This window comes from Macrobrachium nipponense, chromosome 35 (assembly GCF_015104395.2).
Source record: "Macrobrachium nipponense isolate FS-2020 chromosome 35, ASM1510439v2, whole genome shotgun sequence".
Classification (NCBI taxonomy): Eukaryota; Metazoa; Arthropoda; class Malacostraca; order Decapoda; family Palaemonidae; genus Macrobrachium; species Macrobrachium nipponense.
Window position 1 is genome coordinate 26254451 of NC_061096.1, and position 22259 is coordinate 26276709.

The window sequence follows — 22259 nt, forward strand, 5'->3', positions numbered from 1 at the left end:
TAATTAAATTGGTTTTTGGGAATCAAAGCTTTTGATAACTGAAGTGAGCACTAGTCCCATTTAATAGTTGTCTTTGACTTTATACATAATAATAAAATGTGGGTTTTAGAATGAAATTTTCTCTACACTTCAAAAAATTAACTTAAAATTATTGATAGAGATTAATTTGAATAGTTTTAGAAATCCATTTGACTTACTCCCTGTTTCTGCATTTTTTTCTTTTCATCAGGACTTTCTCTTATGCGAGGGCTTCTATTAAAGGCCCAGAGAAATGGTAAATGTTTGCATTACAGCTTTGCAAGACTTGATAGCTTTTGTGGACGTTTGTTTCATATTATGTATTATGGCTTTTATTTTGCCCCCCCTGATGCAGCTCATTATTCGTCAAAACCATCATGTTAACTGATTCGGTCCAGTTCTGTACATTTTGATAAGATGTGGAGATTTTAATAATCTTTAGATTGTGTCTCAATTCTCTGTGCTACTGTACTATATGCCACTTACCAGCAACTGAAATAACTCTTTTTAGCTGTTCATGCTAATACTACTATGTACTGCTCTGTCATTGCAACTTTTTGCAGTATATTCAGTGTTCACCTATGTATGGTATTATGTGTCACTTATATAACTTACCCGGTGGTTACATATAGCTGTCGTCTCCTGACGTCACGGCAGAATTTTTGAAATTCGCGGTAGCGCTAATGGTTTTGACAGGTGATCCCTCTACCTCCCGCCCTTCTAAACGGGCACCCCGGGACAACCATTCCAACCATAAATCAGAAGTTTCCTGCCGTCGGAACCGGTAACACGGTTCCTCTGCTGGTTGGAATTTGGATTTGATCATCTTGGTTTTCTCCTTTTGGTGATTTACCTTGAGTTTACTGATCTTTTTGCTAGCGCTATAATTATTTTGGTTTTGATATTGTTGTCCTTTTTAGGAATTATTTTGAATTCTTCACGATGTCTGACACCGGCTCTGTTCAGTATAGGGTGTGTAGTGAGTGGGTGTAAGACTAGAACTTCTTAAAGCTTCACTTGATCCTCATTCTACTTGTGTTAGTTGTAGGGGACGTGAATGTTCTTTTGAGAATACGTGTGAAGAATGTAAGTCTCTAACATCTCAGGAGTGGAAGGCACTGGGAAAGTATATGAGAAAGTTAGAAAAAACAAAAGATAGAATCAGAAAGGCTTCACAGAGATCTTCTTCTAAGTTTGTGAGTAGCCAGGATATTCCTCTGAATTCTGTTAATCCTGTTCCTATTAACCCCGTAGTGGTTGCTCCTGCCCTCGAATCTGTATATCCGATCCGATCCCGTGTCAGTATTACGAGCCGATATGGACTCGAAATTTGTCTCTTTCCTCACCACTATGCAGAAAATGGGTGAGACAGTGCAAGAGGTGGTAGTTAAATGTGATAAATTACTTAGTGCAAGTGTAGTGGAGGAGGTGGTTGTTTCGGCCCCGTTCGTTCTCCTAGGTCTAGGCCCCTGTCAAACTCCCCAGATCCTGGGAGGAGCATGCCGAAAACCGAAGGGAGGCGAGCGGGATCTGCTCCCTAGCAGCCGCCCCCTCAAGCAATCCTGTAGCCGTATCCCAGGATGCTGTCGCTCACCATTGGAAAGGTGTTGCGAGGAAGTGTTTTTTCGTCAAGCGACTCTAGTTCCAGATGTTTCCTCTTATAGAGGTTGGCGTAATAAGACTTCTAGACCGCTGAAAAGGTCTCGCGATGTTTCGCCTGCTGCGGTTCCCAGAAGGTGCGGCTGCCGAACCTTCTTGTAGTTTTTGGGAGGAGCCTGAAAGCTTTTTCTCCGGCGGTTTTCGACGATTTTCGCCCTTCTCTCACTAGAAGTGGAGAAGCCGAACACGCACACGATATTCGGAGCCTTCCTCCAGAGCCTCCTCAAGCGATAACTCCTGCGACTCCAGAAGTGTTTGTGGACTCATCCTCTACACCTCCCGCGCCTTCTACGTCGGTGGATCCTCAACCTTCGGTGTTTGAACAGATGAATGCCAAGTTAGGCAGTATCTTGGAGCTTTTTGGCAAGTCTCTTTCGTCCCCGAATGCGCTCCCGACCGCCTTACATCTTCCGCAGACTACTGTGCAGTCCTCTTCGCAGGCTCCTTTGCAGTCGCCTCTTCAGGCTCAGACTCTCCATGTGACTCCTCTTCAGACGCCACTTCAGGCGCCTGGTCGGACTCCTTTCCTGACTCCGTCTATGGCGCCACGTCAGGCTCTCGCTCGAGCGCCACCTCAGCCGCCAGCTCAGCCGCCAGCGCGGCCGCCAGCTCAGCCGCCAACGCAAGCGCCAGCCCCGCCAACTCAGCCGCCCGCTATACGTCTCAGTACAGGCTCAGACGTCTTCTCCTGCTTTCTCACACCCTCCTCGACGCATCAGGGTGTGACTTCGCCGAACAGGATTCCTCTTCCGATGGAATGTTCGCCAGTTTCGTCGAAGGAAGCTTCGGATTTTGGAGGAAGAAGGAGAAGGACTTACAGAAAAAGACAAGCATTTGTCGGGGTATAAACTCCTTTTAAGATCCTTCGTTGACAACTTTGGAGATTCTTTTGCGCCTTCCGTTCCAGTTTCTCCCTAGTTCGCAGTGGAAAAAGGACAGTAAGCCTGACTCCTCGTCCTCGTTCACGCGTCTCGTCTCCTCTCGATTTCGGCTAAGAAAGCTATCAAGAAAGTTAACGCTTGGCTTTTGGAGAGAGGGAACAGGGGAAAAATGTTTTTTGTCTTCCCCCTTCGAGACTTTCGTCAAGGAGCCGTGTCTGGTATGACACTGGAGAAGTTTTTCCCTGGGTGTGACTGCCTCCGCTCAGGGAGACTTTTCTAGTCTCATGGACTCTTCCCGCAGAGCAGCCCTTAATACTGCGAAGATTTTCTTTTCAACAAATGAACTGGAGCATCTTTGCAAGAGTGTTTTCCGTGTTTTCGAAGTTTGTCAGCTTCCTGGATTGGGCCATTGCTTCGCTGGCCAGGAAAGTCAAGTCATTTGGACTTTCGGAGGAGCAGTTGAAGGATTTTGCCTCGGTACTGGATTGTATCGATAAAGGCATCTGTGATGGAGCTTCGGAGCTCGCTGCCATTTTCGCCTCTGGAGTGTTGGAAGAAGAGACAGCTTTGGTGCTCCTTCTTGTCGAAAGGGGTTTCATCGAACCAGAAGTCTGCTTGCTCTTCTCTCCTTTAGACAAGAAACACCTTTTTCCGCAAGAGATTGTGAGCGAGAGTCGCTCAATCTTTAACACAGAAAGCGACCCAGGATCTTTTATCACAGTCAGTGAAGAAAAGCCCAGGAAGATAGCTCCGGTTCTTTCTGCTGCTTCTCGGAGTGCTCCCATCCACGCAAGCTCCTAAACCATTTCGAGGGAGAGCTCCCGTTCGATCATTCCTCCAGGTTTCGTGGGAGAGGTAGAGCCTCTTCTAAAACCACTCCCTCTTCCATCAAGAAGTAGGCCCGTAGTCCTCCACACAGCAGTAGGAGCCAGATTACACCTTTTCTGGCAGACCTGGTTTTCATCTCGGAGCGGATCATTGGACGGTCCAGGTCCTGAAGGAAGGATACACCATTCCGTTCATCAGCACCCCCCTCTTCACAGAATTTCCTGTGAATTTGTCAGCCTACTCGGAGAACTCCGAAAAATTTGCTGCCCTCCATCAAGAAGTTCTCGCCTTACTAGCAAAGAGGGCCATAGAGTTAGTGGACTCTCCGCAGGAACCAGGATTTTACAATCGCCTTTTCCTGGTAAAGAAGGCCACGGGGGGTTGGAGACCGGTGTTGGACGTCAGTGCCCTGAACGTCTTTGTCCTGAAGACGAAGTTTTCTATGGAAACGACCCAATCGGTATTAGCAAGCGCTTCATCCGGGAGATTGGATGGTTTTCCATAGACCTTCGGACGCTTATTTTCATATTCCGATTCATTCGGAATCGAGAAGATTCCTGAGATTCGTGTTCCAGGGCCGCATTTATCAGTTCAGGGCCCTCTGCTTCGGCCTGTCGACAGCTCCACAAGTGTTCACCAGAGTTCTGTCGTCAGTAGCAAAGTGGCTTCATCTAGACGGGATACGACGATCCATGTATCTAGACGATTGGCTTCTCAGGGCAAGGTCCAGACAGAAGTGTGTGGAGGACCTACAAAAGACTTTAAGGATGACCGGAAAGCCTAGGTTTGTTAGTAACAAGGAAAAGTCATGTCTCACTCCTTCTCAGGAGATAGTTTATTTAGGAGTGAGACTGAATTCAGTTCTTTTTCAGGCTTTTCCGTCTCGCCAAAAGGATCGACTCTTGCCTGAACAAAATAGACGATTTTCTCGTCAGACAAACTTGCTCGGCGAATCAGTGGATGACCTTTTTGGAACCTTGGCTCAATAGAGCAATTTGTAAGTCTGTGGGCAGGCTCAACATGAGACCACTTCAATTTTACTTGAAGCAGAAGTGGCAAGGAAGAAGTTCCCAGACTCCTTCGTGTTCCCCATCTCGGAAGGAATCAAACAGGACCTACTTTGGTGGAAATCAGAAGGAAGGCTAGAGGAAGGCTTGTCTCTAAGCCAGTTGAGCCCCGCAACCTTAACGCTTTTGTCAGACGCATCGACAAAGGGTGGGGAGCTACTCTGGGGAGCAAAGGGAAGTGTCGGGACTTTGGCAGATTCATCAGAGAAAGCTGGCACATAAATCTAAAAGAGTTGAAGGCGATTCATTTGGCTCTAATGCACTTCAAGACAGAGGTAAGAGGGAAAGTAGTGCTGGTTCAAGCAGACAATACCACTGGCTCTCTCATTACATAAAAAACAGGGGGGGACACACTCGTTCTCTCTGTGCGAGGCGGCGAGAGACCTTCTCATTTGGGGCGAAAGAGAACAAGGTTGTCTTGAGCACAAGATTTATTCAAGGCTCGAAGAATGTAAAGGCGGACATTCTCAGAGGTAGGACAAGTCCTCTCCACAGAGTGGACGTTACATCCTCAAATATGCAAGAAGCTTTGGGGGATTTGGGGATGTCCTCAGTTGGATCTCTTCGCCACAAACAAGACAGCTCGTCTACCACTGTATTGCTCCCCAGTTCCAGACGAGGAGGCGTTTACAGTGGATGCCATGCTTCTGGACTGTCAAATCTGGATCTGTATGCCTTTCCACCTTTCAAAATTATAAGATTAGTTCTGGCAAAGTTCAGAGGTCATCAGAACGTCAGGATGACTCTGATAGCCCCCTTTTGGCCGGCCAGGGAATGGTTTCCGGATCTACTACTGCTGTTGACGGACTTTCCGAGAGAGTTACCGTTAAGGAAGGATCTACTCAGACAGCCCCACTTTCTGAGGTTCCATCACAACTTGTCCGCTCTTCGACTAGTCTCATTCAGACTGTCGAGCATCTCCTCAGAAAGAGAGGATTTTCAAAGAGAGCTTCAAGGGCTATTGCTAGACCCAGAAGAGAATCCTCTGATCGAGTGTACCAAGCTAAGTGGGTCCAATTCAGAGCTTGGTGCAAAGAAGAAGGAATTTCGTCTTCTAAGACCTCTATAGCTCAGTTAGCTAACTTCCTTCTTTTTCTTCGTGAAAATAAGAAGCTTTCTACCCAGACGATTAGGGGTTATAGAGCTATGTTGTCTCTGTGTTCAGACATCGAGGATTAGACATTTCTAATAATCAAGACCTCTCAGATCTGATTCGTTCCTTTGATACGACCAAGACAAAGGAGTCAAGACAGTAGCTTGGAACCTGGATGTAGTTCTTAAATGGCTGATGTCAGATAGATTCGAACCGATCTCCTTTAGTTCTTTTAGAGATCTGACCAGGAAGACCCTTTTTCTTTGTGCTTTAGCATCAGCTAGAAGAATCAGTGAGCTGCATGCTATTGATAAGAGAGTTGGATTCGCTAAGGGCAATGCCATTTGCTCATCAATGCTGGGGTTTTTGGCTAAGAATGAAAATCCCTCACGTCCTTGGCCTCGTTCTTTCTCTATAAAGAACATTTCAGAGTTAGTGGGGCCTAATGAGCCCGAATGTCTTCTCTGTCCAGTGAGAGCACTTAGACATTATGTGCAAAGGACCAAGGTATAAGAGGTAAGAGTGATAACCTGTGGTGTTCAGTGAAAGATCCTTCTCGTCCTCTTCTAAAAAATGCGCTAATCTCCTTCTTTTTAAGGAATTTGATTTCTGAGGCACTCGACAATGTCAGGACTCAGATATCAAAGTGTTTAAAGTCAAAGCTCATGAAATTAGAGCAGTGTCTACGTCTATGGCCTTTAGACGTAATCTGTCTTTGAAAGACATTAAATTCATATATATTGGAGAAGCAATTCTGTCTTTCGCATCTCATTATCTGACAGATTTGCAAACCACATATGAAAATTGCAGTACATTGGGGCCATTCATTGTGACTGACACGGTATTGGGTGAGGGAGAGAAGGATGTATCCCATCCTCACTAACTTTTCTCCTTGATTATGTTTTGTATTTTTAAGGTTGTCTGAAGATACAGGGAGTTTTTTGAGTATCTTTCAGTCTTTTAATGTCTGGTGTATTTCTTAAACGGTTGTGGTGATCCCTCGTTTTTCATTGTATTTTGTGGTGATTTGTACTGCGCCCTGAGCAGGGGCATTATAGTCTTGTCCGTTACGGTCACGTCCTCAACGGCAAGTACTTATTATTGTGTCCGACGCACGGATCCATATATCCTGTCGGTACAATAAAGGCCAGCAGACTACAAGAGGCAGTAACCACTGAGTCAGCGGTCTTTAAAGGTAAGGAACCTATATCTTCGGATAATTCCAACAGTTTGTTATTTTAGCTGCCATTGTCCACCACCTAAATGTGTCAATCAGCTATATGTAACCACCGCGGTAAGTTGATATAAGTGAAAAATGACATTTTTAATATAAAGTTTCACTTATACTTAACCCGTGGTTACATAACGAAGCCCGCCCTCCTCCCCTCATATGGACAGGTAGGCATGAAACTTCTGATTTATGGTTGGAATGGTTTCCCGGTACCCGGTAGAGGGCGGGAGTAGAGGGATCACCTGTCAAACCATTAGCGCTACCGCGAATTTCAAATTCTGCCGTGACATCAGGAGACGACAGCTATATGTAACCACCGGGTAAGTATAAGTGAAACTTTATATTATTATAAAAATGTCATTTTTTCAGATTTGCAGTGTTAATTTTCACATATTTGCAAAGATGGAGATTAATGATGCCACATGAGTACATGGTGTTTAATATTTTTGTTTTAAAAAGCTGTAAGAAAAGTATAAAGAGAATTTCCTTATTCCTTTTGAAAGATTTGCACAGCTTGTATAATGAAAAGTCTTGAAAAGTTGTTTCACAAAATACGTACAGTTCTTGAAATTTAAAAAGCATTTCATGACTGTTGGATAGGTTTTGTTTTATAGTTCTGGTGTCCTGTATATTGTTGAAGATGTACTGTATTTGTTGGCATATAAGACCCTTCAAAAGGTAATACTATTAAGAAAAAATTTTGCACATTTACATGTTAGCATGTGCTAATGTTATCAGAATATGTATAGTATAGCTACAGTATTATAAAAAGGAAAAAGAATTATGTACAAAGCATGCAACTAGGACAGCAGGAAAATTTTTTAAATAATTCCACCGTAATTTACAAGAGAAAACTAAAGTAGCTTAGATATAGCAGTCATTTTTATAATCCTCCCCTCCATCTCTTCAGAGTTATAAAATTGTAGGTTAAATGTTAGAAATTACTTACTTGTAATCATTAAATTTGGGTCCAGTTACATACATGTTTGTGTTGTATGTTCGTAAAGTAAGTGCGTAAGCTTAGCCTGTAGGCTAGCTTGCGTGAGTCTATGGACTGACTTATTGTGGCCCCCTCCCCTCCCCCCTCTCTCTCTCTCAGGATTTTTATTAATATTTATTGAAAGTAGGACAGTACATACGATTGTACTGCAGTAATTTTGTGTTGCATATAGGCACTTTTCAGTCTATGTATGTGTGCATGTACATGTAGGCGATGCCCTGTTTTCAGGTAAACTATGCTCTCTCTCTCTCTCTCTCTCTCTCTCTCTCTCTCGTCTCTTCTCTCTCATCTCTCCACTCTCTCCATCCCTCTCTCTCTCTCTCTCTCTGGGTATTCTTTAAAAGATCATTGAAAGGTGAGGGGAGGAACATACACTGTAATTACCTCAAGATGCATAGTTCAAGCGTGTTTGCATCCTCTATCTAAAGTGTTCCATTTAAGATATTGGGAATTATTTGAAAAATAGAAATAAATCTGAAAAATGGGGTTTTTCCAAGGGTACCAGTAATGAGAGATTCAACTGTAATAGACGTACCAATGAAAGTACGTATGAATGATGATTATGTATTATGGAGTTTGTCTAGGTACGGGTATTGGTAGTAAACAGTGCCTGGGTAAACATTAGCCCACCAGATAACCCAGTTTTGTATACAGACGTTGCTGTATAATTTGAGTAACTTTTTGGAAAAAAGTGGGTTGTATATGCCACGAAATACAGTATATTCTTTTTATGTCATTTTTGTTTGTGGATAATAAGCATGTTTTCAGAACTATCCTTATTGTCTTCTTTTTCCAGGAGAAATATGCAAGTGTAAATTGTATGTGAAGCATTAGTAATGTATTATATACAAATATTTGGCTTTAGGTACTCAGGGATGATCTTGAGTTTTAGATCTTGGGAACATCATCATTAAGATAGAATTGTGATTTGGTAGAATTCTCAAAACCCGGCATTGTGTTGTACAGTGGTATCGTATTTTAACGTGGATTTCTTAGAAGCATTACAGCACACCCAGAGTAAATCTTGTTATTTTATAAATGGATCATGTAAATCAGATATATACTGAATATGTAGATATGTGTCATCAATATCTGCATTAGTCTGAATTGGTTAGGGGTCCCTTTTTTCCTAAATTTCTGTTGTTGGATGTAGCAAATCTTATAAATCCTGTTTTTGTTTTTCTGCCAGGTATAATTCATAAAATGTTAGTAAAACTGTCATCGTATTTTATGCATGATTAATGTTTTTCAAAGGTGAAATTAGCAGTGATAAAACTCAACAATAGATGAAAGAACTCTAGGTAAGATTTACTTGCCACCAAGAGGACCCTTTTGTCCTGCATGGGTTCAAATGCCATTCTCAGCTCAGTTTGCTGTGTGTTAGATATAGTGCATATTTCTTTTAAATTTTCTTCATAGTTTTTGTTATTGGTCAAGATCATTATTGTAATTTCTTCACAGTGATAAAATCATTTCCAGAATATTGATTTTCAGTGCAGTATTTTGTTAAAGATTGTCATCATCATGAACGTTATCATGACAGATTTTCCTTTTATGAGGATAGATATAGAGGGAGGCTAGACATAAAGTGAGTTCATTTTGTGATGCCTCATGTCTGAATTCTTGTAGGGCACAGGTCTTCATCTGGACCTTTCTCTATGGTTTTCTTGGCCTTGCTGCCTCTATATCTTGTGCACCACTGTTATTTCCTGACCAACTGCTCCTCTTCCCTTTCTGTGACTTGTCCACACCATCTCATATTGTGAAATCTCAATTTTCCAGCAGCTGGATCCCATATCTCTGAGAACCTACCTTATTTGTAACATGATCTTCCCACTGCACTCCAGTCTTAGCATTTTGTATTTACTTCTGTTGTAAATCTCCTCCCTTTTCATTGTTATTGCCAACTTTTCTCACGTGTTGTCCAGAGTTTATTAAAATGATTAATATAGTACTTACCGGTAAATGAAATAAGAGAAGGATATGCCTGATTGGTGTACAAGTTGCCCACACCTATTTTGTATATTCTTTTTCTTGAGACACTAATATGTTTATGACAGGCTATAGGTTAATGGTCTGCTTAACAGTTATTTCCTATTCCATGCGATTGGTGATGCATAATGGTTGTGGCCTGCTTCAGAGTCATGGTTTTTATTTTGCCATATGATGTCATGGTGTTTAAAGAGTTATCACCGATGCTGCTCTGTTTTAATCACAAATCACAGTAGTAGAGTACTCTTCGCTACCATAAATTTGCTAATAGAATTGGGGTCTAGATTTGTATATTAAGTCTCAGAACTTTTATTTTTTCCAGAAATGTTTCTCGCATTTTGTTGACTACTATGGTTAATTTCTCCACTAGTAAAACGAGACTTCCTAAGTCGTAATGGGTTAAAAGTTAACGTAACTGCTTTACCCAGGTACTAGGTGGTCTTCAGCTTCTGGATTCCATTCTCTCTTTTGTGAGCAGACCACCTTTGGACAGTGTCTTTTATTATTCTTCTTTACAGCCGAATCCCTAGTAGGGGTTCACTTTTTTTTTAATGAGGCTTTTCCAGAATAGGATTTGGACCATTTGCTCTTTCCCTAAAGTAGCAAATAAACATTTGTGACAAAAATTTGGTGTCCCGTAGCTTGCAGTTTGTATGTTTTCTTTAATTCTGCGTGTTAAGTTATTCTTTTATAAGTGAAGCATGTTACATTGTTAAGCACTGTTGTTTCGATGTCGTCACGTCTAATATGCTGGCATGTTAGCTTTGTAAATATTATAGTACTTGATCTGTGTATTTAAACTGTATACAATATTTGTTTAGTCTAAAGTATTCATAAGAAAGATTAATTGGAGCTTTTGGTACCCCTTTACTAGGATTGGAGTTTCAATATGTAATATACTTTATGCTGGTGCTTAAATAGAACCTTTAGAATAATTGTTAAGAGATGATTATATTTAAAATAGACTTTCATCGAATATAATCTTAGGATGTATACATATTCCTGTTCTACATAGGAAAGCAAAATAATTTTGCTTCATTGCTTTTACATACTACGTCAATTAGCAACTTACATTTGCTAACTAATGTTAGCCAACCTTGGGGGGTTGTTATGACATCTTTATTTAATTTTAGCAGTTATGCTGTAAATAATGACATCTTGTGATACTAGTTAACAAGATTACTATTAGTCGGCGGTGCCAGTTACCAGTAGGCACATGAGGCACAGTGCCTCATGTATGAGGCACTGGTGGTCAGTGAAAAATGAAACAAATCCTTTTCTTCCACTTTGCTGGAGGTTCTTTTCCTATTTTATAGAGTGCATTATTAAATTGATACCAAGGTTGATTTATTATGTAATCCAATTGCGTACGTAATTAAGCTATAGGATAATTTTTCCAACTACTAGTATCATAATAGGTGCATTAGAACATAAACGTACTAAACTTCCCAAAGCACCTAAATCTGAAAATTGACATGTATTTTAAGTCTTGACATTCATTGGGTTAAAAAAAAAAAGAATAACTGCCATTTTTATTCCATTGACCACCAGTTAGCTGGACATCTTGTGAACAAAGATTTTTCATGCACTGTGCAAGAGAAGCTGATCAGATCCATTTTCCTGGGATTTATTTATTTTTTTAATTAATAAATTTATTTTTTTACTTGAGTCTTGGCAAACATCACCGAATTATTAGAAAATATGCTGCTGAATGGGTCTCTTAAATATTGTACTAATGCCTTAGGCCTGCAAATCTGTTTCTTGGCTCTGAATTTATATATATACACTTAATGCGGTTACACAGTTGGTGTAAAATAGTTTACAAGAGCCGTATTTTGCTGGTTAAAAGGGGAATATTTATCTTAATTCCATATTTTTAAGAGCAGCGTTAACTATTTTACATAGTGTATTATGTGTTTGTTCACTAAAATAACTAAGAAATCTTTGATTTTAATTAGAATGAATTCACTCCCTTGAAGTTAACAATACCAGTTGTTGTCTTTTCAGTTAATGTGCCTGTCTCTTGTGATGACGGATTTTATTTGAATTCCATTTTTTTTAGTACTTTTTTTTTTTTTTTCTTATAAATATGTTGCATTAAATAAAGTATTGACTGATAATGAAGGGTTTTTGATGGCTGAATGTAAAACAGCATGTCTATTATGACAATCACGGATAATTTTTTCAACTACTTTGTATTTTTGCATTAGTGGGACACAAGGAAAGATTTCTTACAATTAATTTTTTTAAAGAAGGACATTAGTATTGTTTTCTTACAAACCCACAGTTTATAAGTAGATCGGTGGTAAAAAATAAACTGGATACAGTATCTCATTCCCTATACGGAAAGAAAACACAAGTCAGCCAGTAAATCTGTGTATAGTATATATGTATGTTAGATCACAGCCTCCTTGCACTTAACTGGTTCACTCTTCAAATTGTCTGGCCAGTTAGCTGAGAGAAGTTAGTGGGGTTGAAAAGTGGCAACTCACTTTTATGAGCTTTGACTTTGTATGAAGAAATTAATTTATTTAACGATAAACCCTTTACCTTTAAATGTTTACGTGTAAAATTTTTTTTTTATATTTCCTTCTGGAATTGTGAGGCATATTATATTGCTAGGTTTTGTGTAATTCCTGAAATAAGGCAACTTCTGAGGGCATGGAGATCTGTACGCACATGCACATTGCATACGCGGGTTTACTGGGGTAGTACTGCCCTTTTCTTCCTGTATAGGGCTGAGGTTTCTCGAAATTTCATTTGCTGCAAAATGGGCTAATTATATGTACTGTTATGGGTTTGTTGTGAAACAGTTTGTGATGAGAGTTTTGTACCTTCATGACACATATTACTGTTGAAGTTCAATTTTTGCTTATTGGCAAGTTTTTCTTATCAGTTTATTTAGTGCATGTGATTTTCTGTTAGGAAAAATAAGTTTTTAACTAGTATTTTTAAATACTTTTATTTTTAATTCTTTTTTTTAAGCAGCTGTTTAATTACAAAGTATTGCTGAGCTGGCTTTGAATCTTGACGTAGTGAACGAAGAAAAATTGACTGTAGTACAGTATTCTTGAGTCCATGAAGAGTTTGAATGTTATACTATAGTAGGCCTGAATGGCTATATCATTCTACCTGCCTATTTTTTGACAAAAACATGTTGATATTACGAAAGAGCATTAAAATGTAACTCCATCATAGCCTAGATGTAAGATTTACATGAAACTCCCTTTTTTTTTATTAATTAGGGAAACAGGATTGAAATATGCTGCACATATTGTCACTGAGCAGTTGTATGCTTTTAGACTACATGTGAATTGTTTTCTTTTTTCTTATGTGATTGCAGATAGTACCCATACAAATGCCATAATTGGTGGGTGGCAAGACCATATAGAAGATCCAGGAACTGCAGTTGAGGATTTACTGGATGACCCAGACAGTGTTGGGATCTTGTGGAATGATGATCCAGACTCTGGCCATCCATTCACCCGTGCAGCTTTACAAGGCGATGTTGCCTCCCTCAAGGATCATGTTGCTCGTCAGACTTTTGATCCAAATTCGAAAAGAGCTCAGCATGCTCTGCTGGTGGCTTGTCGTGCTGGTAAGTGTTGTTAGCATTGTAAAAGTTGATCCTGCCCGGAGGTGTTGAACTAAATGCCAAGTATATGAATGTATATGTATGCCAAATAGATTTAGTGTGTAGTACGTATATCATTTGTAAGATGTAACATTGTAACTGCTACTTCTTACTAAGATCTATAAAACAGCCTTAAATTAGTGAAATAAAAAATATTACTTTTTTTTATTTCATCGAATACTCAGTATGTACTCTGAATCTTGTCTCACTGCGGTTAATGTGAGAATATAAATTTAATTTACATTTTGAAAAGAACGTAGTTTCAAAACCTGTGAAAAAAAGAGAAGAGAGGTTGGGCCAAGCTGGTAAAAAGGCTTTGTGTGGACATTGAACTAGAGAGTTATATCTGCTATGAGATGATTGGCTTCATACTTATTAGAATAATTTTAAATTTAAATAATTTATTTTTCCTGTGTCATTTTTCATTTTCCATTAACAGTTTTTCCCTGATAAAAAATTTATGCTTTGTTGGTACTTAATTATTTCATAATTGTACTGTTCTGCAAAACTTTTCACCTTTATGAATTTTGGTCTTACTTTTAGGTCACGTCGAGTTGGTGCAGGTACTGCTGGAGGCTGGGGTCGACGTTCACTGCCGAGACTCTAAGTCTGGCTGGCAGCCCATTCATATTGCCACATGTGAGTTGTTGGTCATTTAGTTCTGCAATCATTTGATTTTTTTATTGTTATTTCATATTTTGTGTGTATTTATGAAACTTGTTTATTTGGGATGAATCTTACCTACTGTTAAAGATAGCTTACATCTCTTGTGCTGATAAGTGAGATATATATAATAAGCTATCATTGACAGTAGGTAAGTATCCCAGTAACATTTTATTCGTTGGTGCTCATCTTCAGTTCTTGGTAATAGGTAAATTATGTCAACAATCTTTGCTTTAGTTTAGGTAGAAAGCCACTGTTTTTCTACCTTTTTTATTGTGAGAAGTAGAGCTTGCCGCTCAGTGATTGGTATGGCTTGGAGCAGATAAAAGTTTTACTGCTGGACTTATATGTAATTTAGAGCAAGGTTAATTGATAACTATGTATGCCAACAATATATACATAGTACTGGATTTTGGAGACACTGTAAACAGAGCCTGTAGAGTTTAATTTGATTGGAGGCTGTAGGAAGAAAACTCAAAGATTAGGCATGATTTGAACTTTATATTTAATTGATTACCGTTTTGAGATAATGTTAAATTTTCATTTAAATACTTAGCATTGGTTCCTCTCTTCTTGGCTGTTAGATCGAGACCATGTAGCAGTTGTGGAGGCTCTAGCTATGCATGGTGAATGGAGAAGAGGTGTTGCCCTTGTTAGATTCCGTGGAATTACCTGCAGCCTTCTACATCTGGCTGCAAACTTTGGATGTCTTGCTGTTCTTCGGTATCTTCTGTCACACACAGTTAGACTTGGGTTTGTATGGCTTATCACTTTGTATTTTACCTTGAAAAGTTACAGCTTGTTAAGTCCCACTGCTGAATTTCAAGATCATATATTTCAATTATACTGTCATTTTTGCAAGTATAGTTATCTAGATGTTTTATAAACCATTGTAAAGATGATCTCATTGGTAAGAGGACTGTGTGTGAGATCTTCATAACTAGGGGAATCTTGTCTTTAGAGGTAGGAATTTACTTCAGTTGTAACACATGATTGTGCGTTGATTACAGCAATTTTCACCTGGAAGAGATAATCCAAATGATATCAGACTTGCTGGTATGCAAAGTGTGCAACCTGCTCAGTAATTCCTGGGTGCTGTGTACAACTTAGATTCCAACTTCTTTTTTGTAATAACCTTTGTTGGTCAATTGATAGTGCCTTTTTCTTCCAGTTTAGACTTCTGAATATGTTCCTGATATAAGATAGAATTTATATATTGGAAATTTGTGAAAGTAATTCCATTTATAAATGTCATGGTCATGAAATCTCTTACGTTTACTACATTTCAAATCAGGTTACATATAGAGGCCCGTGATGCTGCCCACTGGACTGCCCTTCACCACGCTGCTTTTGAAGGACGTATGCAAGCTGTCACCTTGCTCTTACAAGCCGGAGCTGATGTCAACACAGCTGATCCCCATGTAAGCCACCATTCAGCTTTTTACATAAGTTTTATGTTGTGAGAAAGTTGAGATCCACTTAGGTATGTTACCAACAACTCAGTGCAAGTCTTCATTGTGCCTTTATACTATTAATCCTATTATGTATTTGTAGAAATGTTAGATTGATTTTTTTTTCTCTAGAATGTGAAAATTAATTGTATGTGTTTCAGGTAGACATTCAAGCATTTTTTTTTAAAGAAAAAGTTGCTTGTTTCACAACAAACCAGTCACTTATATACAGCCCTCATTTTGGTCTCAGAATGCCAAGACACCCTGCAGTTTTTGTCTCAGACAGAAGAGTTGTTGTCCTTTGTGCATGTACCAAGTAATGAGTTATCTGTGAGCCATCTGTATCACTTTTCATGTCTGTGCCCTATTAACAGGTGACTCACTGCTTGATTATCAGGAGCTAAAAACCAATTTCTTATTTTTCCCTCAACTTTTTTCACCCTGATTCCATTCTTTTTCATACTTTCCATAATTTTTTCTTCATATTTATTTGTTTACCAATTTCACTGAGTTCTTTGCCTTATCTGGTAGTTTGTTCATGAAACTTACATGTCAGATATATATATAGCTGTATTTTCCGAAGTCCGACAGAATTTTAAAAACTTACGACACACGTAGTGGGAGTCAGGTGGTTAGTACCCATTCCCGCCGCTGGGAGGCGGGTATCAGGAACCATTCCCATTTTCTATTCATAATTTTTCTGTCGCCGGTGTTGTAAACATCTGTTTGCAGCACCTCCGTCTGGATTTTGGAAACTTATAGCTACTTGAGTATCCCTTTTGGTTTTTTTGGGTATCTGACTTGGATCGGTGGCTAGGCGCACGTTTTTTCTGGATTGGTTTGATTTTGGCATAGATTACTCTTTGATTTAAGATGTCTGGGACTGGGACTAGTTCCGCTAGCGCCAGGTTTTGTTCTAAGACTGATTGTAGAGGTAGGCTACTGAAAGCTTCAGTAGACCCACATACTGTGTGTAAAAGTTGCAGGGAGCATGAATGTGTTTATGAGAACCACTGCAAGAAGTGTGAATGTCTTACAGATTCTTAAGAAGCTTGAACGTGATAGGTTAAGGAGGACTTCCTCTAGGAGTGTGTCAGGTAGACGAGAAGTTAATGTTTCTCCTGTTAACCCTCCTTCTGTAGTTAATGCTCCTAACCCTGTAGTGTTGCCTTCGGGCCCTGAAACAGTGTCTGTAGAAGGTAATACCTTGTCTTTGATTTTGGAGTCAATTCGCAACTTAGAATCGAAAGTGCTTGCTCTTGAGAGCAAAAGTGAAGTGCCTAAAAGTGATAGTGCCCCTTGTGTAGTGGAGGGTGCGTCAGATCGGCCTTATTTCGCCTCTAGGCCGGGACCTCTGCTTGACTCCCAGGTTACGGGGAGAGAGCATGTCGAAAGCCGAAGGAGGGTTACGAGGAACCCCCACCGATCTGACGTGCCTTCGGCAGTATCTGATGACGCTACCCAGACTGCCAAGGAGCGTGCGCGTGCACGTCTCCTCAAGGAGTGCTTTTCTTCTTCGGAGGCTTCCTCCCCGGGTAAGGGGTGGAGCTCTCATTCAGTGTCATGCCCGCTGAAAAGGAGCGTTCATGATCGGGACGCTTCACGTCCAAGTCGCTCACCAGAACTTCGATCTTCACCTGATAGTGTGTTCGCAGCTTTTTCGCCGCAGAAGAGGCGTAGAGAGTCTTCGGACGTTGACGCTTTCGAGCGCCCCAGTCGCTCCAGAGTACGTGAAGAGGCAGTTCCTGTGAGAAGGAGGGATGCGTCCCCTCGCTACTCGCCTTCTCACAGGATCAGCCCCTCCCTAGACAAGGAGGCTTCACCGACCCGGACTATTCTTCGTTCGTTGCAGCAACAACTTGCGGATGTTCTTGCTTCAAGAGAGACGCTTCCTCGTCGTCGCAGGAAGGATGACAGACTTCCAGTGAAGAAGACTAGACGGTCTCCCTCTCCTTCTCCTCGCTCGTCTCTCTCTCTGTTTTCGTCTCCTTCTAGAGTGCGTACTGCTCCCCAGCGGCTCTCTAGAGGAGGTGATGAGCTCGTTTCTCGCTCTCGGGAAGCGGTATTACCTGCTATTACGGAACAGGTCCAGCGTGAGCCTGACGTTTGGACGGATGGAAGGCAAGCGCCAGATGCACCCAGAAAGGAACGCACGGGCGTTTTTTTTGATGGTGCACCTATGAACGCTAAACGTACTTCAGTGGACGCTGAGCACGCATCAGCGAAAGTCAAACGCGCGCCAGCGGACGCCAGTGGACGTTGAGCGCGCGCCAGTCGACGCCAGACGTGTGACAGGACGTATGCCAGTGGCTGTGGAAGTTGTGGGGATGTCCTCATGTGGACATACTCGCAACTTCCAGGACAAGGAGACTTCCGCTGTATTGCTCGCCGGTTCTGGACCTGGGAGCAGTGGCAGTAGACGCCCTTCATTGGAATTGGTCGGGCCTGGACCTTTACGCCTTTCCCCCATTCAAGATCCTAGGGGAGGTAATGAGGAAATTTGCGGCATCAGAGGGAGCGAGGATGACCCTCATCGCCCTTCTGGCCGGCGACTGACTGGTTCACAAAGGTAATGTCCTTCCTGATAGACTTCCCGAGGACTCTGCCCCTAAGGAAAGATCTACTCAGACCGCCCCACTTCGAAAGGTACCACAAAAACCTCCCCGCTCTGAGTCTGACTGCGTTCTGACTATCCAGAAGTTGGCCAGAGCGAGGGGTTATTCAAGACCTGTGGCTAAGGCGATCGCCACCTCAAGGAGACCTTCCTCGATCGCAGTGTACCAATCTAAGTGGGCTGTCTTCAGAAGTTGGTGCAGGAAGAAGGGCATTTCCTCCACCTCCACCTCTGTGAGCCAGATAGCAGATTTCCTTCTTTACTTGAGAGAAGAAGTGAAATTAGCTGTTCCTACGATAAAGGGCTACAGGAACGTGCTTTCCGTAGTCTTCAGACATAGAGGACTCGACTTGGCGAATGACAGAGACCTTCATGATCTCATCAGATCCTTTGAGACTATGAAGGTTCCGCAGCCTAAAGTACCATCGTGGAACTTGGACTTGGTACTTAAGTTCCTGATGTCAAGTCAGTTCGAACCGCTCCACTCAGACCATTTTCCTAACTGCTCTGGCGACGGCGAAGAGAGTTAGCGAAATCCAGGTTATAAGCAAACAGGTTGGGTTTAAGGATCATAGTGCTGTTTGTTCCTTAAGTCCTACGTTCTTAGCAAAGAACGAGAACCCTTCCAACCCTTGGGCAAGGACGTTCGAGATCAAAGGTTTGACGGAAATCGTGGGACATGAACCAGAGAGAGTCCTGTGCCCTGTCAGGGCTCTCAAATTCTATTTAGAGAGAACTAAAGCCTGCAGAGGCTCTTCTGAGAACTTGTGGTGCTCTGTGAAAAAACCAGATCTTCCTACGTCGAAGAACGCACTGGCGTTCTTCTTGAGGAATACTATTAAGGAAGCCCATGACAAGTGCAGTGATAGTGACATGAAGCTTCTAAAAGTGAACGCCCACGAGGTGAGGGCTATCGCCACCTCGGTAGCCTTTCACAAAAATATGGCACTCAGTGACATTTTGAGTGCCACATATTGGCGAAGCAATTCGGTGTTCGCTTCACACTACCTGCGGGAGGTGAAAGCAACATATGAAAATTGCTACTCGCTAGGACCATACGTTGCTGCAGACACTGTTTTGGGGGCAGGAGGTAGCACTCATCCTATCCTTTAATGGTTGGGTGAGTTTTTTAATTTTGTGTGTTTTTTGGTTGTGGGGTTGACCGCCTGGGGCGGATCTCCCTTCCATTAGTCTAGTCTAGTGGGATACCTTTGGTAGTCTAGGCCAGGTGGTTGTTTTTTACTTTGTTGCCCTCACTGTATGGTCAATGATCTAGTCACATCATGGTCACGCCCCCGTTGACAGATCATCTGGAGTGCACCAGCTTTATAGGTCTCTACCTCGCTGGCAACTCTAGTAGCAGAAGCAGACTGAGGTGACAGTAATCACGAAGTCAGCTATGCTAACAGGTAAGGAACCAAGATATCAATTATCTGCATATATATGTTTCCTAAAATCTTCTATTCTGTCTACTCCCACCCCCAAAGGTGGGATTCAGCTATATATATATCTGACAGGTAAGTTTCATGAACAAAATGATATTGTTATGATACAATAAAGTTTGTTCATACTTACCTGGCAGATATATATATTTTAAGTACCCACCCACCTCCCCTCAGGAGACAGTGGAAATAAAAATTATGAATAGAAAATCGGAATGGTTCCTGATACCCGCCTCCCAGCGGCGGGAATGGTTACTAACCACCTGACTCACACTACGTGTGTCGTAATTTTTTAAAATTCTGTCGGACTTCGGAAAATACAGCTATATATATATCTGCCAGGTAAGTATGAACAAACTTTATTGTATCATAACAATATCATTTTTTTGCTTAGGCTCCTCCATGGTTGCCTGCTTCTTGTGAAGTGACTACGTATAAGTAGTCATTGTAAATTTATAGTACTTTGTATTTTTCTGAAAACAATACTTTGTTTTGCAGCAGTGTCTTTACGTTTAAGATAATACTTTGTTTTGCAGCAGTGTCTTTACGTTTAAGATTCCTTTATGTTTTGTTGTTAGGTTACATTTTAAATTTGTAAATGAGGTTTAGCAAGAAGTTAATTAGTTAATGTAGGGAGTAATGCACTGGGTTAGTTCTAGTTTGCATTAGGTTGGTTTTTGTTTTCAGGATTGAGCCAGTTGGATAAGCTTTTGTTTACATGTGTGTATAATATATGGCATTTCCTTACTATTGTGTTCTACATTTGTATAATTTTATATGACATTTCCACCTAAGTGTGTATGAGTTCAGTTATTTTATGAATTTTACTGTTATATTTAAGTGTTTTTTCACTTTATGCATTTATTATTTGATGACTCTTTGGTTTTAATTATACTTTATTTTTCATTATGTCATACTTGAGGTTGTATTTTACTTCTCACTTTTCTGTTAAGATACTGTACTGCATCTGTTAGGGTTTGCCAGGTAATCGTGATTGTTTTTTTATGTCTAACTTGTTGTGTTGCATAGTGTATGTCACAGGCAAGTCTGCTCTTGAAACGTCACTTGCTTGATATGCAGGATTGGTTGTCCATTCACTATACATTCTATTGGAAGAGGTTGTATAAGAAGAGACGTGAAAGTAATGCTGCTACTGAGATATCCAGGTCTTCTGCATAGCAGGCAACAGGATCTTTCAACCCATCCTCTGGGAGTGATGAAGATTGCTGCCAAGCAACCAGGTAGAGACCAAACCTCCTTGCCATCCTAACAGGCAGCCAGTTGCCATTCCAGGAACTTCTGATGATAATGATGTGATCTTTTCATGATAGTTATGCATGTTCTGAATGACTGATGCAACTGCACCTGAAGCAGGTGATCAGCAAGATCCCCATTCTTCGGCCATCAGTACCACTACAGACTACATGGATATAACTCAAGCATTAATATATTCCAAATAGCGTCTTTAGTTTGACCCTTGGGTCAGAGGAGGGAATCTGACCCTTGACAAGAAGCCCAGTGTGTCCTTAGCCACTACTCCCAAGGATGCAGTTACCACAGACAAGAATAGTGTTTTCCATAAGTCATGTTCCTATATAAACCAATTTATTTTAAAATAGCCTTACTTCATGCAAATGGATCCAGTCTTACTGGCATGTACTATTTTTCAAAGAAAAAGCCTCATGTCCATGTCTAGGTCTTGCCTAATTGAAGGTAACCCTCCATGTGAAGTCCTAAGAAAGGAGGAAGTCACTGGAAGTTTATAATGAATGGGTTTTGTATAGAAAGTCCTCTAATGTAAAAAAATCGGTAGTGAAAACATATTTATTCATAAAAAGCCATTGATCATGAAATACATATCCTTAATTGCAATTAGGAGGAAGGGCAGTGTAGGAGAGCCATGGAAGAGGAAAGTTGACTGAGCTGCAAGAAATCCAATCTCTCACAATTTTGGTAATACTGGAATAATAATGGACAAATCAAAATGAAAATGAAAATCATGGAGGCACATGCAAGTAATGGAAATTATGTAATGGAGGACATAACCCTATGGAACAAGGCTTCTTTCATGGAGAGTTATCAGTCACATTTTATAGAAATTCCAGGTGATCCTGCGACTATTGGGGCTTCACATATGAGACGAACTAGTAATACCAAAGAAATTGAGGATTTTCTCCAGAAGCATCCAAAGCCATTGTTAGACTTTGTAGAGCTTAATTTCAGTCTCAGCCAAGCAAATTGGAATAACTTTTGTAGGGGAACAGGATTTACTCCTGTTCCACTTCTTCATTTGTAACAGATTTTGTACTGTGTCCAAAATGCTTTAAGAGTTGTTAGTTTCAGCCCTCAAGACTACAGATTGTCTGCCTCACAAAGTTTTGAACTTTGTGGAATAGACATGGGATTGATATCTACTCTGAAAACAATATTCCATGAGAATTAGTCAAAACAGGATGAAAAATATGTACAAATGTCTTGTCATGTATCACACAAAGTCAATGAAGTGAGATAGTAACATAGAAGATAATGCTGTGGAAGAGTCCTTAGCTTAATAAAAAAATTTTTTTTCAGATATTGAATTAACGATTTTTATAAAATTGAATATAGTTATTGAACATGAATTAATAAAGCGAAAGTAAGTTTGATGAGGAGGAGAAAGTAGTACCCTCCTGGATGCAGACCAGGT

The 22259-nt window shown here is 40.7% G+C and overlaps 1 protein-coding gene across 7 annotated transcripts in view; it reads left to right on the top strand.

Annotated features, from left to right (window-relative positions):
* Positions 1-22259, top strand: part of LOC135208498 (uncharacterized) — a 136424-nt gene that overhangs the window by 25764 nt on the left and 88401 nt on the right. For 6 of the 7 annotated variants that reach the window (XM_064240742.1, XM_064240743.1, XM_064240744.1 and 3 more), the window contains 4 exons: positions 13113-13367; positions 13947-14042; positions 14651-14819; positions 15361-15487. In XM_064240742.1, the coding sequence (XP_064096812.1) occupies positions 13113-13367; positions 13947-14042; positions 14651-14819; positions 15361-15487 (647 nt within the window). Of the gene's footprint in view, positions 1-229; positions 275-13112; positions 13368-13946; positions 14043-14650; positions 14820-15360; positions 15488-22259 lie in introns of all 7 variants that reach the window. The other variant, XM_064240746.1, reaches the window with a different exon arrangement.